General features: G+C 45.4%; 1 protein-coding gene across 1 annotated transcript in view; it reads left to right on the forward strand.

The window, feature by feature from the left end:
* The window catches only part of CHKA (choline kinase alpha), a 36089-nt gene extending 28561 nt beyond the window's left edge, over positions 1-7528 (forward strand). The window contains exons 9-12 of the mRNA XM_015429260.1: positions 1404-1512; positions 2366-2472; positions 4210-4291; positions 6420-7528. Coding sequence (XP_015284746.1) covers positions 1404-1512; positions 2366-2472; positions 4210-4291; positions 6420-6479 — 358 coding nt within the window. The 3' untranslated portion in view covers positions 6480-7528. The remainder of the gene's footprint in view (positions 1-1403; positions 1513-2365; positions 2473-4209; positions 4292-6419) is intronic.
* The last annotated feature ends 8532 nt before the right edge of the window (positions 7529-16060 follow it).

Consider the following 16060-nt stretch of genomic DNA (forward strand, 5'->3'; position numbering starts at 1 on the left):
CCATGAAAAAGAGCAGTTTCTGTAAAGAGCTCTCTGAGCCCCGCCTACCTCACAGGGTGTCTGTTGTGGGGACGGTAGTTGCCGTCTGCTGTACTGTGTCGGCAGTCACTTCCTATTACAGCATAAAAATGCTACACAAGAACACGAGTAATGCTGTTTTAGTTCATGCATTTCATCTTTCCAGTTTAAAGTTCTTTTTAGATAGAGGAAAATGGCAGAACTCTGCACTTAGCTTTCCTAGTATAGTAGTAAGGGATTCAGTAGGTGACTTTGGTTAGCAATGAGAGAAACACCATCTTCTTTGGATACTGCTAACCTTTGGCATTAGGATGCTGCTCACCTGCATTGTTTGCCACAGCTAAAACAGATTAATAAAATGGGTACCAGTCTTTGAAACTGTGCCCCTGTGTTAGAGTGAATGCTGGTGCGTTTGTGTATAAATTGTAGGGACAGTAAGAAGACCCAAAACCAGCTCAATCCAGAGTGCTAATCGACCCAGGATTAAATGTTTAGACTGGATAGGATTGTTTTCTACTTAATGTTGGAACCAATTAATAGCTTGTTCTCATTAATAATTTTTTTTCAAAGTTGAAGTGGTAGTGTAAAACATTTGGCAATTCAATGTGGAAGTTTGCTTAATATCTGTAGTATAGCTTGTACTCTGTATTTATAAGGCTTGTAAAAGAAATGTTCCTGTGCTGAATCCCTCATAGCCATTTAAATTGGGATTGGCTGCTCTTATATTTGTAGCAATGGCACGGCATCTATCCAGGCCACAGATACCTGGTGTGCAAACACTGCACATGTAGAGTGACAAGACTGAAACATGATGCTGTCCATACAACAACCTCAATGAGGAAGGTTATTTTGCACACCCAGCGAGACTTTTTAAAGTGGATTTCCTATAGCAGGGCTGGGAGAGGTAGACTTTAGAGAGCTCCTACAAGTCAAGCATTGGATTAATGGCCTTGGTTTGATTCAAGTCACATCATTATGCTGTTGAGCTGTAGCTCAGTGATAGATAAACGCGCTTTACATATATATAGTTATCAGTCCAGTTGCTGGTATCTCCAGTGAAAAGATTTCTTAATACCTGGTGTCAGGGAGAATAGGTGATTGGTAGCACCAATCATCTGACTAGTTATCGGATACCTTCTTATCTGATAACAGGGTGTCTCTGGTGGGGAGGGGAAGGGAAAGGAGTTTGTAAGCCACTCTGAGGCACCTTCGGGTAGTGAAGGGCCATGGGGTATAAATCCAATCTCTTCTTCTTATACCTATATTTCTAGCCCTAATTTCTGGGGGAAGAGATTACAACACTAGTAGCCATGGTACTTTAATGTAAGGTTAAAGAAATGTTTGTAAGCTTGTTCATTCTTAAGTATTGAACGTTCTCACTATAGGGGGTTTGACATTGGGAATCACTTCTGTGAATGGATGTATGACTACGTGTATGAAAAATATCCATTCTTCAAGGCAAACTTCCTGAAGTATCCCACAAAGAAGCAGCAGGTAAGTAATGAAGTACAACTGTTTTGAGAACTGCCACTTTAGAATCTATTGGCTATTTGCAGTCTTTAAAATATTGGTCACTGTCCTATTATGAGCCCCTATCAACACCCTAGGAGCTGCGGTGGCTCAAGTGGTTAAGATGCTGAACTGCAGGCTGTGGAAGGTCGGTAGTTCAGCAGTTCGAGACCCAAGTGTGCCGCATGTACGAGTGAGCTCCCGTCTCTAGTTCCAGCTCCTGCCAACCTAGCAGTTCGAAAGCAAGAAATTGCAAGTAGATAAATAGGTACCACTTCAGTGGGAAGGTAGCAGCGTTCTGTGCACCTTGGTGTTTAGTCATGCCAGCCACATGACCACGGAAATGTCTTTGGACTGCGCTGGCTCTTCGGCTTTGAAACGGAGATGAGCACCGCAACCCTAGAGTCGGATTCGATTGGCTTTCGAGCAAGGGAACCTACCTTATCAACACCCTAGAAGTTACTTCAGAGTTGTTCTAAAGTGTGAAATAAGTTTTCTGAACTTTAGCTTGTGCTTAGGGTGTAGGGTGCTGTGGGCACCTTGATTGTTCAAAAAGCATATTTTATTAGCAGGAACTTCCACTTTGCACATGGCCTGGGTGATAATTCTTGTATTCCTATCGAAATACTGAATTGTATCTTTTGACCCAGCTTAGGGAATCTTGGCTGGCCTCAGACAAAGTTGCCCTTACTAGAGTTTTGGACTCTGAACATTGTTCCATTGAATTACTATTGTGAAAGCTGACTTGTGTACGGGCACTGAAATTGTTCAAGAATTATAGTAATAAATTACTTGGGGCAGGCTAAGTTGCCATGCTGACTACTGTCTTGTCGTTTAGCTCCACTTCATCTCCAGTTACCTGGCTGCGTCGCAAAACGGGTTTGAAAACCTGAGCAACGAAGACAAGTCCAAAGTAGAGGATGAAATGTTGATCGAAGTCAACAGGTAACCTCTTTTCATTCTGAATACAGTTCCGATGGATATCAAGATGTGAGTTAGGCCTTTCCGAAACAGGTATCAGTAGTGTTTAGTAGAGCCTAGCATTTCTCAAAGTGGTCCAGGAGTCCCCTGTAAACATGGAGTGTGTCCTTCTTTGTCCCATTTAGCTGGCACAAAAACCGAGCCCTTGTGGTTCTCCAGGAAGGGACGCAGTGGGGGGTGGGGGGGCAGCTTGCTCTTTTTTCTAAATGGTTGGAGCTCATAAAGAATGCTGTGGGCCCTCCGTCATCTGGCTTTCCAGATCACCTTGAAGGTTTGCCACAAAATGGGCGGATTGCTCATTGGAAACCAGCAGCTCACCCCTAGGAATTCAAAAATAGTTCAGCGGCATCAAGTACATACAGCCCTAATGCAGTTGCCATAGTTACTTCAGGTATAAAACTGAACTTGTTTCCATTCTGTTTTCAAGTGTAAAGAATTTCAGCATAGAAATGGACAAAGCACTTTGCATCCCTAGACAATAGCCAATGGATGGGAGAGGGCAGAATCTATGTAGGCTGGGTTGGATCTCACCATATGCCACTGGAGGGTGTTGTCGGTTGTGTGGGTCTGTCCCTCATTCCCCTCCCCCAGTATCTGTTTCCTATCCCAAGAAAGTTTATTCCTGAGTCTGTGGGACCCATGTAGGCTAATCATAATCTAGATCCAGAGGCTGCCATGAGAGGGGGAAAGAAGACAAAAACCACCCTTTCTGCCACTCTATCTGATTATGTTCCCTTCCGTTGCCCAAACAGCCTCCTAATCTACATGATTATTAGTCCATGTGGGTTCTGTGACTTCTGTGGGGGGGAAGGGGGGAAGGAAGATGGCAACAAACACCATCCTTGTAATTATGGATTGCAGGATCCAACCCATCATGTTAACATGCCGCCCACACTATGAAAAGAGGCTGTCTCGGGCATGTGAGGTAACAGCAGAAGGGGGGGGGGTACGTGAGGGCTGGGGGGGGAATCAAAATGGGGGCCATCAGGTTGCTGAAGTTTAAGAATCTCTAATATAATCTAACCTCAACTAAGCTGTTCATTTCCAGCACAATGTCAAAACTACTTTCTATATTAAATCCTACATCCTATTAGCCACAAGGTATAGATAAGGACTCCGGGGCAAGTGATGCTCTGTATTTTTGGTGCTTGGGGGGGGCAATAGCGGGAGGGCTCCTGGTGTCCTGGCCCCACTGTTGGACCTCCTGATGGCACCTGGTCTTTTTGGCCACTGTGTGACAGAGTGTGGGACCGGATGGGCCGTTGGCCTGATCCAACATTGGCTTCTCTTATGTTCTTATATGGCTAAGAAAGTAGGAACAGCAGAGATACAGCTGTGAATATTTGTTCTGATTGGGTTTGCTATTTGATCCTTGCCTTGGGATGATCTGTGCTGGCCTCCTAGCACTGATGCATCGCATACCGGACTTTTTTTTGCATATCCTGACCTGGGTATGCATGAAAGTAAAACATGTGCTGTGCTGTGCTGTGCTGGCCTCCTAGCACTGACGCATCGCATACCGGACCTTTTTTTTCTTTTTTGCATATCCTGACCTGGGTATGCATGAAAGTAAAACGTGCATTTTGAAATTCACAACTTGAACAAGATAGGTACAGTAAAAAAAAAAAATCAACCTGGCCAAGCTATGCAAGAACTAAGTTTACATTAGATACTGAAATATTACATTGTTTCTGTTGACAGGTTCGCCCTTGCATCTCATTTCTTATGGGGTCTGTGGTCCATTATACAGGCAAAGATATCATCTATTGAGTTTGGATACATGGTATGTCATGGTAACACTATTTTAGCACTTGCTTTAAACCAGTGGTCTTCGTTTAAACCTTTTTGAGTCTGTAGCCACCTTTGTCATTTTGACACTGGGTGGTGGGCGCCGTGACAAAATGGCTGCCGCAAGAGGGGGAGTCGAATGCAAAATGCCAAGTTGTGATGTCATGCATGAACTCTAATAGTTAGCTTCTTCCCGAAACGTTGAAGATTACGTTGAATAGGATGCCTTTTAAAATGAACATACTGTTTAAAAATGTCCTCTTGCAGTGAAGACTCTCGTGCTGTGGTGGCAAGCTGCTCCCAAAGCGATTTCTTAAAAATCTGCACAGCCAGTCAGAAGCCCTGCTGCGCAAAAGCCCCGTCTGGCCCCACTCACGTCCAAACCATCTGAGAATGGCCCTGAAAGGTGTTGGTGGGCACCCTGGCTCCCACAGGCATCACGTTGGGGACCCCGATTTAACCATTAGCATGTTTAAGAGGGGGAAATACTATGTCCCGGGCTCTTTTTGTAGCAGGAACTCCTTTGCATATTAGGCGACACACCCCTAATGTAGCCAATCCTCCAAGCGCTTACAGAGCTCTTCTCACAGGGGCTACTGTAAGCTCTTGGAGGATTGGCTACATTAGGGGGTGTGCCGCCTAATATGCAAAGGAGTTCCTGCTACAAAAAGAGCCCTGCGACACCCTAATGTAGCCAATCCTCCAAGCGCTTACAGAACTCTTCTCACAGGGGCTACTGTAAGCTCTTGGAGGATTGGCTACATTAGGGGGGGTGTCGCCTAATATGCAAAGGAGTTCCTGCTACAAAAAGAGCCCTGGAACACACCCTAATGTAGCCAATCCTCCAAGCGCTTACAGAGCTCTTCTCACAGGGTCGACTGTAAGCTCTTGGAGGATTGGCTACATTAGGGGTTTGTCGCCTAATATGCAGAGGAGTTCCTGCTACAAAAAGAGCCCAAATAGGATTTCTCTTGTCCCAATTTCATCCTCTCCACGGCCTGTCTTTATTTGTGCAGTGACTGCTTGCGTCGTCAGTCAACCCATACTTAAGTTTATGGTATGTGTCACGGTTACAGATCTTGACATCTAAAAGAGGTGTGCATTATCATTAGTACAGTTACTCAAATATCTGTTAATTAAAAGACAACACGTGGGTGGCTAATCATTCAATTTGGGTGTGATTTGTGCCAATTTTAAGTGACATGATGACTTCCCATTCACCAAGAAATGCTTAATTCCCATAGTCTACAAATTCACTTCAGAATAATTATATTTGTCTACTAGCATAGGTAAAGCTATAGCTAAAAACGTATTTATGGACCAAAGCATGGGCCACAGAACCATACAACTGCTTCGGGCTCTTGAGTACATATAGACATGTGGCTGTACCTTAGATTCAAGAAGCACTAAAATGGTTGCACAAAACCCAGAAAGAGAGAAATTAGAAATTATCTTAAATGGAAGGAATTCCCAGTTCGTTTAAATTCTGCACTATTGGGGATCAAAGGTGTTCCGAGATAAAAGGTGTTCTTACTCCTTGAGGCACCCATCCTATGGGGAAGTAGATTACTTCCAAAACCCTGTATCATTGCAAGAGCATCTTGGTCAGTCTGTGACTTCCTGATGGGAGAGGGGAGACTGAAGTGAGAATGATCACATGCGGCTTTTGGCATTAATTGTGTGGGTGGTATGAAGGAAGCAGGGGTCTGGTTGAATTCTTGGCTCTAGGTAACCAATCCAGCAGTTTTAAATTTATGCTGTAGCACCAGTTGTCAGATGCTTGGTTTCAACTGTATCAGAGTAGTGTATTTTAGTTAATGGTACCTTATTTGACTTCAAGTGGGATATAGAACTTATTCTCCCGCATTTGGTATTGAATAAGACTTAATATATGTAATACAGCTGCATTCAAAAGTGGTTTCTGACTTTCTAACGTTGCTTTGGTTTAGTAGCAAAGCAGATGAAATAAGTAGACCACAGATCAAGCTAAGACAATTGGTAATGATCTCTCTAAGACTTTATTGCTGAAACGTGTGTTTGTGTAGTTCTATTTAAGTGTACTGAAATTGGGGCCGCTTCAAACTGGCTTGGTAATTCCAACTGTGCCTTTTTATCTCACTTAGGACTATGCACTCTCACGATTTGATGCCTACTTTGACCAGAAGAGGAAACTCAAAGGGTGAAGGCGGAAGATGGGACCAATCAGTGTTTGTACTGTATAAGGAAGGCAGCTGGGCAGAAATTCCACTGTGCTTAGGCTACTGTAGTTGTAATGAAGGTTTTGCAAATTCCAGCTACTTGGGTGCAATGCTGAAGACTGCACAAAATGGCTAAGTTTACTTTTTTACAGTTTTATAAGTCTCTGGAATGAGAATTGACAGCTGGAGTATAATATAACAGTGCAATATCAAGTTTTTTTTAATCTAGACGGTATTATGAGGGAAGCTTTCAGCTTTAATGTGAACCATCCCACACTTGAAGAGCAAACAGTGTTAACTGTGGGTACCTGTTTTTTTAACGGAGGCATTTTATTGAATACTGTTAATGCATTGTATATGCTGCCAGGTAATGGGAAACCCCTTGACGTGTTTAGGGAGAATTGATATACTGTGAAGCTTGGCTGAAAACCTGTTTGCGAGCTGCTGTCCTCATAGGGTATGTCAAGCGATTCATCTCCAGAAAACTACAGGTCAACTAACACTAATACATAATGGCTAAACAGCAAGAAAGGAGCCCCTGGCTTCTGTTCTCTGCAGGCAAAGGTAGCTTTCACTAACTGATACCTTGATGGAATAAGGTAATGCCGAGAAATCTCAAACTGGGAATGTACGAGTTGCCTTCCGCATTAGCTCATTCCACGTCTTTGACCAAGGATGTCTGTTGACGGCCCAGCAACAATTCTGCAGTATTGCATTGTTTTTGTACAGATGTTCCCTGGGCAGCACTGGGATTGAGTGCCTTTAATTCCGCTAGCAGCCTCTTTGTGACTTGAAGGTAGAAAAGGGGGGCGAATGAAATGGGCCGTGTGCAAGGAATACGTTTGACCAATTATGACATGCTGGTGCCTTGTAGGGAGCACACTGCTCCTTGTTTAAAACCCTGACTTGCTGCTTGTTCTGCCGGACAAGTGGATGTCTCTTGTGCAAAAAAAGGAAATTTGTGGACTCTACAAGTATTTAATGTTCTTTTAACAGCTTCTAGGAAATGTATCCTTTGACCATTCTTATTTGACTTGTGCTTTCTGCTAACATGTATTGTACAAATAAATTTTTTTTAAGTCTTCACTTTTTTCAGTGTCTCTTCGTAAACAGCGCAAATTACCAGTTTTAATTTTGTTTGATGCAGTAAGTGAAGGGAATCAAATGTGGGTTTTACAGCAAGAGTTGCATTTATCTTAGGCTTCTAATAGCAGTTCATCCCTCCTCAAATTTAGGACATGTACCTAGTTTATCAACTTAAGAAAAGTTTTGTTAATGAGACAGAATTTTCATAGTGCTCTTAGCATCTCTGTATTCCCCAACTATCATTTATTTTGAATCCTTTGTGTAACTAACTTGTAAGTTGCCCATGAGATGTCTGCGTCTGTATGATTGCTGGGCATTGCTCCTGTTACCATCTACTTAGGCTGCGGTCACACGCAGCAGTTGAAGCGAAGGGGAAGCAAATTCCCTCCAGAGGAATTTGAGACGCAGTTGCAAGATCACGCCTCCCTTTGTAGCTGCGGGCGCAGCCTGTGACTGTGTGATCAGACGCAACTGCGGGTGAGTCGGGGGGGGGGTTGGCCATTTCCTATGCACATAAACGAGGAATCGCAACTCCGCACTGAGGGCCCCCTGTGGAGTATGTAATGATGCACATACTGATCAGACCATCCTGACGGCTTGAGAGCATGCCCTGAGCGATCAGACAGGGGAAAGGCTGTCCGTGGCCCATTGGAACCTGTTTACTACCGGACTTTCCCTGGTGTCTTTTAACTACGCTTCCATAGCGGAGCAGTACGGGTTGGCAACGACTGCGGGACATTTCCCAGATGTTGCTGTCTGATCGCTCCCTTTAGGTCCATCAGGCATTCGCACCTATATCAGATCTAAAGGCGCGTGTGATCACAGCCTTAGATTTCCACTTCTCAGTCACTGGACTCCAGAGTAGAGAGCAGAAACTTCTGTAATAAGACTATGCAGGTAAATCCTGAGAGCTATAAAATCCTACACTACTTAGGCAACAAGTTACTCTCTTATTCCTCACTGAATTTCACATTACCGGGTTGATTCTCCATATCCCTAGCTCTATAGCACCTACTCTTACGCACATGCCTCAGACACAATACACCTAGAAGACTTCTCTTTCAGTTGATTACGTCTTATAAACCTTGCTGATTTTTGTACAATCTAACCTTGTACAATCCTAGTTTCCTTGGCATACTTTTCTTTTGGTCATTGCGTCATTTACCACTGTTTGTATTGGTACTGTATTGTATTTAAATTCATAATCCCAAGAAAAAATTGCACAACCCATGAAACGTACAAAAATTAGTACCATGTCAATGAAGGACAAAATGAAAAAATAAGCAATTAGATGTGTGGATGCAAATTTTGTGGTAGTGAAAGGAATACAGAAGATGTAGCACTAAAAGTGCCGGAACAGTTGCAGCTGGGCGACCATCTTTTTCAGTGGTGTCCTACTACGTGCGCCCCTTCGCATCCTGTGTGTTCCTACTGCAGAAGATGGTGGCGCTATCACTCTGGTGGTTTAACGCCACCATCTCAGTTGTAAAATGTCACTAAATCCCCACTCAAAGCGATCAGGGGATGGGAGAGCCCAACTACATTACTGATGCCCAAAATCCTGGAACTTGGAAATGATCTCAGCACAGTTGCAAAAGCTAAAGTGTTAAATTTTTTACAGAGGGAGTGGGTTGACTTGTGCTTTCAGGAGGTTTTGAGAAGGAAAAACACCAGCAACTATACAATCTGGTGTCTAGGCTTAACAATCAGTAATCCTATCCAGGATTAGGGATGGGCATGAACTGGGAAAATGGAGGTTCGTTTTCAGTTCATGGTTCGTGGGGCCACATGGACCTTCCCGTTTACCAAACCTGTCTCTTTTGTAAGGTTCATGATGCCAATAGAAAACAATGGTGTATGAGCTGGGGGTGTATATCATTCTGCTTTTATAGAGCAGAATCCGTGCTCTCTTATTGGCTGCCAGCACTGCCTGTTGAGCATTGGAGGCCAAGAATTGGTGTTTCCTAGGGTTGCAGAAGTACATCCCTCTTGTTGCTTTGACAATCAGTTCCCTCTCTGCCTCCAGTGTGTGGCGTGCCTGCTGCCGACTGCTGCGTGTGGGCTTGGGAGTATATATCATTCTGCTCCATCGAAGTTCGTTGCAGGTCCCCTCAGCTCCTGAATCACGACCTGGGCGAGTTTCGTGATGCATTTAGGTTTGTGATGAGGTTCGTGCCCACCCTTATCCAGGATGTTCTCTGCATAGCTGTATTCTTCCTTAGAAGAATGATTTTTTAAAATCCCAGCTCTTCTGCCCGCCCTTCCTCAAAATTCACTTGAGGTGGCTGCAAGAAGTTAAAGCCATCCGCTAACACATTTCTCCTAGTAATAAGAAACAGGTAACAGTTACAATTGCCATCAAACAGCATCTTTTAAAAACACTTTTCTAATTGTGTTAAGTGAGTGCATTGATGCTGAATTAAGGCCCCATTCACACGGAGGATTTGCCGCACTAAAGGCACGAATGTCAGGTGGATTTTCGGGGCGCGATCACACCGCAACATCTGGGAAGCATAGAGCACCCGTGGCCAACCTGTGGCGTCACGCTGAAGATGCGCAGTAAAAAAGTACCTCGGAAAGTGCACTAGTATCCTAAAAATGCGGGGCAGGGGCGGGCGTCTGATCGCGGGAGCGCTAGTATCCCGTGGCATCCAACGCACGAACACGTAACTGAAAGCAGTGCTGCTCTGCGGAACAGCACATGCGCACAAATGCGAAACGCTTATTTATTTATTTCACTTTTACCCCGCCCTCCCCGCCAGGCAGGCTCAGAGCGGCTTCCAAAACTGACAAGCAGTATACATACACAATAAAATATAAATACAAGGCATCAGTTAAAACACAACCAATCAATATAAAACATTCATTAGATGGCGATAAAACTAAAGTGCAGTTTAAGGACACATTCAGCGGTACCCCCTCGTTAGGTCGTACTGGATCAGAGTTCACACGGCGCTGCTGGTAAGACATTTCTCCTATTGGAATGCCTGCCTCAAAAGTTCTGTTTTCGCGGCCCTGCGGAACTGTGACAAGTCCCGCAGGGCCCTAATCTCGGCAGGAAGCTCGTTCCAGTAGGATGGAGCTACAAATGAAAAAGCCCTCGTCCTGGTTACCATCAACCTGACTTCCTTAGGGCCAGGGAGGGCCAGGCGGTTTTGTGACCCCACACTGCAGTGCTCTCTGGGGAACATACGGGGAAAGGCGGTCCCTCAGGTAGACCGGTCCCTGGCCATGAAGGGATTTAAAGGTCAAAACCAGCACCTTGAAGCGAATCTGGAATGCTATTGGCAGCCAGTGCAGAGTCTTAAGCACTGGCTGGATGTGCTCCCACCTGGGGAGACCCATCAAGAGCCTGGCCGCCGCATTCTGCACCAACTGCAGCTTCCGGAGTTGCCCCAAGGGCAGCCCCATGTAGAGAGCATTACAGTACAGCTTACCACGCCGCTTCTTTGCCACGCTCCAGCATCACCGTGTGATCGCCAGCTAACAGCCTAAGCGCGAAGACTCGGGTGACCGTGTGATCGGGCTACCGCACTTTATTTTGCTCCGGGGCAAACAGCCATGCCTCCCCCCACGTTATCTGGCCCGTGTCACCGGGGCCTAAGTGCTTTTGTCTAGGAGGCGGTGTGTTTTGCTAGCATGTCTGCAAAGATGGGCTATATTGCAAGAGCAGCTTGTACTGACTATTGTGTACTTGCTCGTAACTGTGTTGGCACAAATTGGCTCCATCCTGGGGGGGAAATGGGCAGCTGGAAGGAAATTAGTGAAGGAAAGTAGCCATTGTATGCTTAGAATTGAAAGCTCATGAGTGCATATAGAAAATGGTGGTCCTCTTTTATTAACACTGAAAGTTCATTGTCCTGTCCGCTGGCACCTGTTAACACCAAAGGACGTTTCCACTGATATAATGGTTTATTTAAGCAAAATATTACTTCCTCGCCCACCCCCATCCCCACCGTGGCCCCAAGAACAGCACAAAGTGTGCTGCAGGAAGGGGGAATCTGTAAACACCATCTGTAGAAATACTCTGCTGGATTCAACTCAGTTACGTAGACTGTATTCGCTAAAGGTGGGATTTATCTAATCCTTCTCATGAGCCGTTTCTCTGCTACAAGACGGCTCCTTGTCTTGTTTACAGAAGGTGTTGCTAAAGCCGGTCCTGTGCCTTCATGGCTTGAACGTGGTTATGTTTTTGCTTTCTCTCTTCCTTGCCCTCCACACCTCCTCCTAGGAGTGAGGAAAATCCTTCCCCATTCAACTCGGCCAGTCAAATTTTAAAGGCTGAATGGAATGTTGGCGGGGAGGGGGAAAGAACCTTGAGCCAGTTTAAAAGCCAACCACCAACTGGGGGAAAAGAGTGGGTTTTGGGAGGGAGAGGGAACAGGAGGGTGTCCTGAACAGACAGGGAGTCCCAAAAGGGGCTTTAGAGAATTATTTGGACAGAAAGGGTTTGGAATCTGGATGCTCTTCCTGTAAAAACCAGTGAAGTGTTAGGGCTTGTCTCAGCACTGTTTCTAAGACTGCAATTGAGAAGCATGTACTTTGGAGCTGCGGTGGCTCAAGTGGTTAAGACGCTGAACTGCAGGCTGTGGAAGGTCGGTAGTTCAGCAGTTCGAGACCCGGGTGCCGCATGACGGAGTGAGCTCCCGTCTCTAGTTCCAGCTCCTGCCAACCTAGCAGTTCGAAAGCAAGAAATTGCAAGTCGATAAATAGGTACCACTTAGGTGGGAAGGTAACAGCGTTCCCTGCGCCTTGGTGTTTAGTCATGCCGGCCACATGACTACGGAAACGTCTTCGGACAGCGCTGGCTCTTCGGCTTGGAAATGGAAATGAGCGCCGCAACCCTAGAGTCGGACTCGACTGGCTTTCGAGCAAGGGAACCTTTACCTTTACTTTGTAACTTAAGCATGAAGCGCCTCCCAGCTCAGGTAGCTTGTGTCACCTAATATATTAGATGGGGAAGGCATTAAATGTCATGCTCACCCATGAGTCCTGTGTTCTTGTCAACATGGGTAACCCACAGCCAACTCTACTGGATCCAGGAAACAGGGGTCCTGATTGTTATCTGCCATGGTCTCTGGGTTAAGGATGAAAGGAATCCTGAGAGTAAAAAATAAATCCACTTTGCCTCATACACCAATTGAGAGGATGTGGGTGGTGAGGAGTGGTTCACAGACTTCCAGCCTGAGGGACTTGTTTATAATATAGAGAAGTGAAAGACTGGACTGAGGATTATGACAGGGTATTGCTTTGTTTTGCCATTGCAGACAAGCGGCAGGTTTTCATTGAAAAGGACAGCAGTACTGACCCCATTATCTTTGGTTATTTATCAAAAGCCATTGGGAAGTGACCAAAATGGGAAGATTTAGCAGGAAATGGCTGAAGAAATTGTGGATTGAAAACTAAACCCAGAAATTCTGACTCTCAAAGATCATATTTGCACTTAAAAGTCTATCTAATTGATGGAAGGAGACAAGATGGCATCGTGAGAGGAGTGCCAGCAGCTCCCCTCCGTCGGTGAAACTTTACCTTCATTTTATTCTACTTATCTATTTTATATAATCGCCCCTTGGATTTCTCTATGCTTCAAGGCTATAACTGTGTATCAGCGACAGGAAGCATTTTATTTCAGTAGCATTGTTTAAAGTATAAAGCCTTGGGAGTAATTTGGCTTAATGCCGAACCGAAAACGTCGCCGCTCCTCCTCTGATATAGCCAATTTAATTTAACCCAGAAATTCACAGGCCTATGCTAAACGGATACGCTGAGTTTCCCATGCATGAAAACAGGTGTGCAGCCAGCTGGTCTTTGTTTGCATTTTTATAAAACATCATTGTGTAATAACGGGGTTTTTTTAAATTTATGACCTCCATTCCATGAGCTTAGTTTTGCCAGACCCATGAGTGGCTCACACTCTAGGCGATATCAATCTCTAAGGAGCTTGGGGTAAAAATTCAATTTATAAGTTACAGCAAAAGTGAATGAGAAAGTTATGTCTATTTTGTCTCTTTGATGTCCAAATATTTTGCAGCACTCTGCTACACAGTCTTGCCCCCGCAGGCTTTCATCCCGGTTTGGCCAGTTTTTGAAAGTTCCATCTGAGTCCAAAACAAAGATTAAAAATTCAAAAACTACGAATAGCTCTCTAGAGAAGCAGCAGCAGGTGGTGCAACCTCCCCCCTTTAAAATTGCAACAATCAAGTCTACTTGAGACAATTATTTCTAATCTCTACTGTGCGCCCTTGCACAACATTAAAAAAAATATATCCTCCGTTACCAGTCCCTCAAAAGCCCTCGAGCTGCTATCTGTTTAATGACTGGCTGTTGAGCAAGTGGTGCTGAGCTGGATGAGCTGGCTAGCGGCCAGAAAATGCTGGCATGTGATGCGTCCCTGGAACTCTGGCCGTGAACCAGATAGATATTCGTTCTTTTCCTACCACTATACAGTAGCAATATGTCGAACCAAATGGCTGTGTTGGAAAGATACTGCAGATTCAAGTGTGCTGTTTTATCTTTACAACATGACATCTCCTGTACGACAGATATTCCCCCCCATGTGCTAGTCTGAGATGACTCCGAATCCTTTGTTCGGTCTGATTCACATGCACTCAGGTACACAGAGTTCTAATGAACTTGGGATATGATTGTGGAGCAGAAGGCAGGAATACTTGAAGCCTCTCGCCTGAGGGGTAGAGGATGCACAGGCTGGGGGTAGAGCTGACTCCCAGTACTTTTTGTGTTGCAGTGAAGAGGAGGAGCTGAGATAAAAGGATCATCATCTTTGTAGTGGAATGCACTAGGTGGAAACAGCAAACACTGTATTCACCCAGGGTAAAGTTAATAGCTATTAGGGACAGGATATTTCAGTTTATTACAAGTGAGAGCTGGTAAACCTGTTTTCTGGTATCTATATATCAATAGATAGAATCTATCTATACAATAATTCTGTTTGGGTCATGGACTCTCCTGAACATTCCACACGCTCCCAAATCAGTTGGCTCCCTGATCTGTCACTCAGAAGCTGTCCCTGTCCACTGGCTGCATTGCCTGAGTCTTGCCCCTAACATTCTAAACAGTTTGCTGTTGCTGTTGGGAGTCATTCAATGTGTCCGGAGGTAATATCCCAATCTTCCCTTAAACGGTCACTGGAGTTTCAAAATACATATCCCAATCTTCCCTTGAACGGTCACTGGAGTTGCCAGTCTCCTTTTGGGGCATGGAGATCTCCCAGAAATCACTGTGTTCCCCAGCAACAGCACATCATTTCCCCTACAGAAAATTTCCCAGCTATTACAATGGCTGCTTTGGGCAATGGACTCTATGGCATTATACCCTGCTGAAGTCCCTCTGCACCCCAAACCCTCCCCACCCCAAACCCTGCCCTCCCCAGGCTCTACCCCTCAGGCTCTACCCCTCCCATCTACAGGTCTGGTCCTCCCTGGAGATCTCCAAGATCAGTTCTCCTGGAGAGAATGGTTGCTTTGGGCAATGGACTCTATGGCATTATACCCTGCTGAGGTCCCTCCGCACCCCAAACCCTGCCCTCCCCAGGCTCAAGCCCTCAAATCTACAGGTCTGGCCCTCCCCTTAGTATTGCCAGCCTCCTGTTCTCCTGGAGATAATGGCTGCTTTGGGCAACGGATTCTATGTCATTATACCCTGCTGAGGTCCCTCCGCACCCCTAACCCTGCCCTCCCCAGGCTCTACCCCTCAAATGTACAGGTATTTCCCAACCCAGAGTTGGCAACCCTGTAGCTGGCTATGGAGCCGCTTTCCAGACCCTTGGGACCCAGAGGTGCTTTTCTACCTTTGCTACCACTGCATAACCCCAAATCAACATAAGTCAGGGGTGGAGGGAACCATACCTGTTACCATGAGGCTGTCCTCCCATACTACCCACTTGGGGCAGCAAAATGACTTGAGACAGCCCTGCCTTATAGCTAAGCAGAAGGAAATAAACATGGCTTGCCTCCCTCTGTTTTCCATTTCCCTCTGCCCCCCTCACCAGCCACAGTCAGGACACTCAACTGGAGCTTCCTTCTAGAGCTCATTGTATTTCTTCCCACAACGGGCCTTACTCCTAGTATAGACCATAGGCAGTTTAAAATGTTTCCAGACTAAAATAGTGTTTTAAAAAATCAACCCCTAAATAAAAAGCCTGGGTGAACAGAAACATTTTGGCTTCATGCCTAAAAGGAAACAATGCAGGCACGAGGCAAACCTTACAGGGAAGGGCATTCCATAAGCAAGGTGCCACTACTGAAAAGGCCATATCTGTGGTTGCCTCTGAAGGTGGGGCACAGAAAGCAGAGCACTGCATTACATCCTTGCTGAAGCCCCACTCCTCCCCAAACACTGCCCTCCCCAGGCTCCACCCCAAATCTCCAGGAATTTCCCAACCCAGAGTTGGCGACCCTATCTTTATAACACTGCTTTCCTCCCCTTCGTTCAGTTTGTTTCAGACATCAATGATGGTGGGC

This window comes from Gekko japonicus, unplaced genomic scaffold, assembly GCF_001447785.1.
Source record: "Gekko japonicus isolate JY-2015 unplaced genomic scaffold, Gekko_japonicus_V1.1 scaffold3793, whole genome shotgun sequence".
Classification (NCBI taxonomy): domain Eukaryota; kingdom Metazoa; phylum Chordata; class Lepidosauria; order Squamata; family Gekkonidae; genus Gekko; species Gekko japonicus.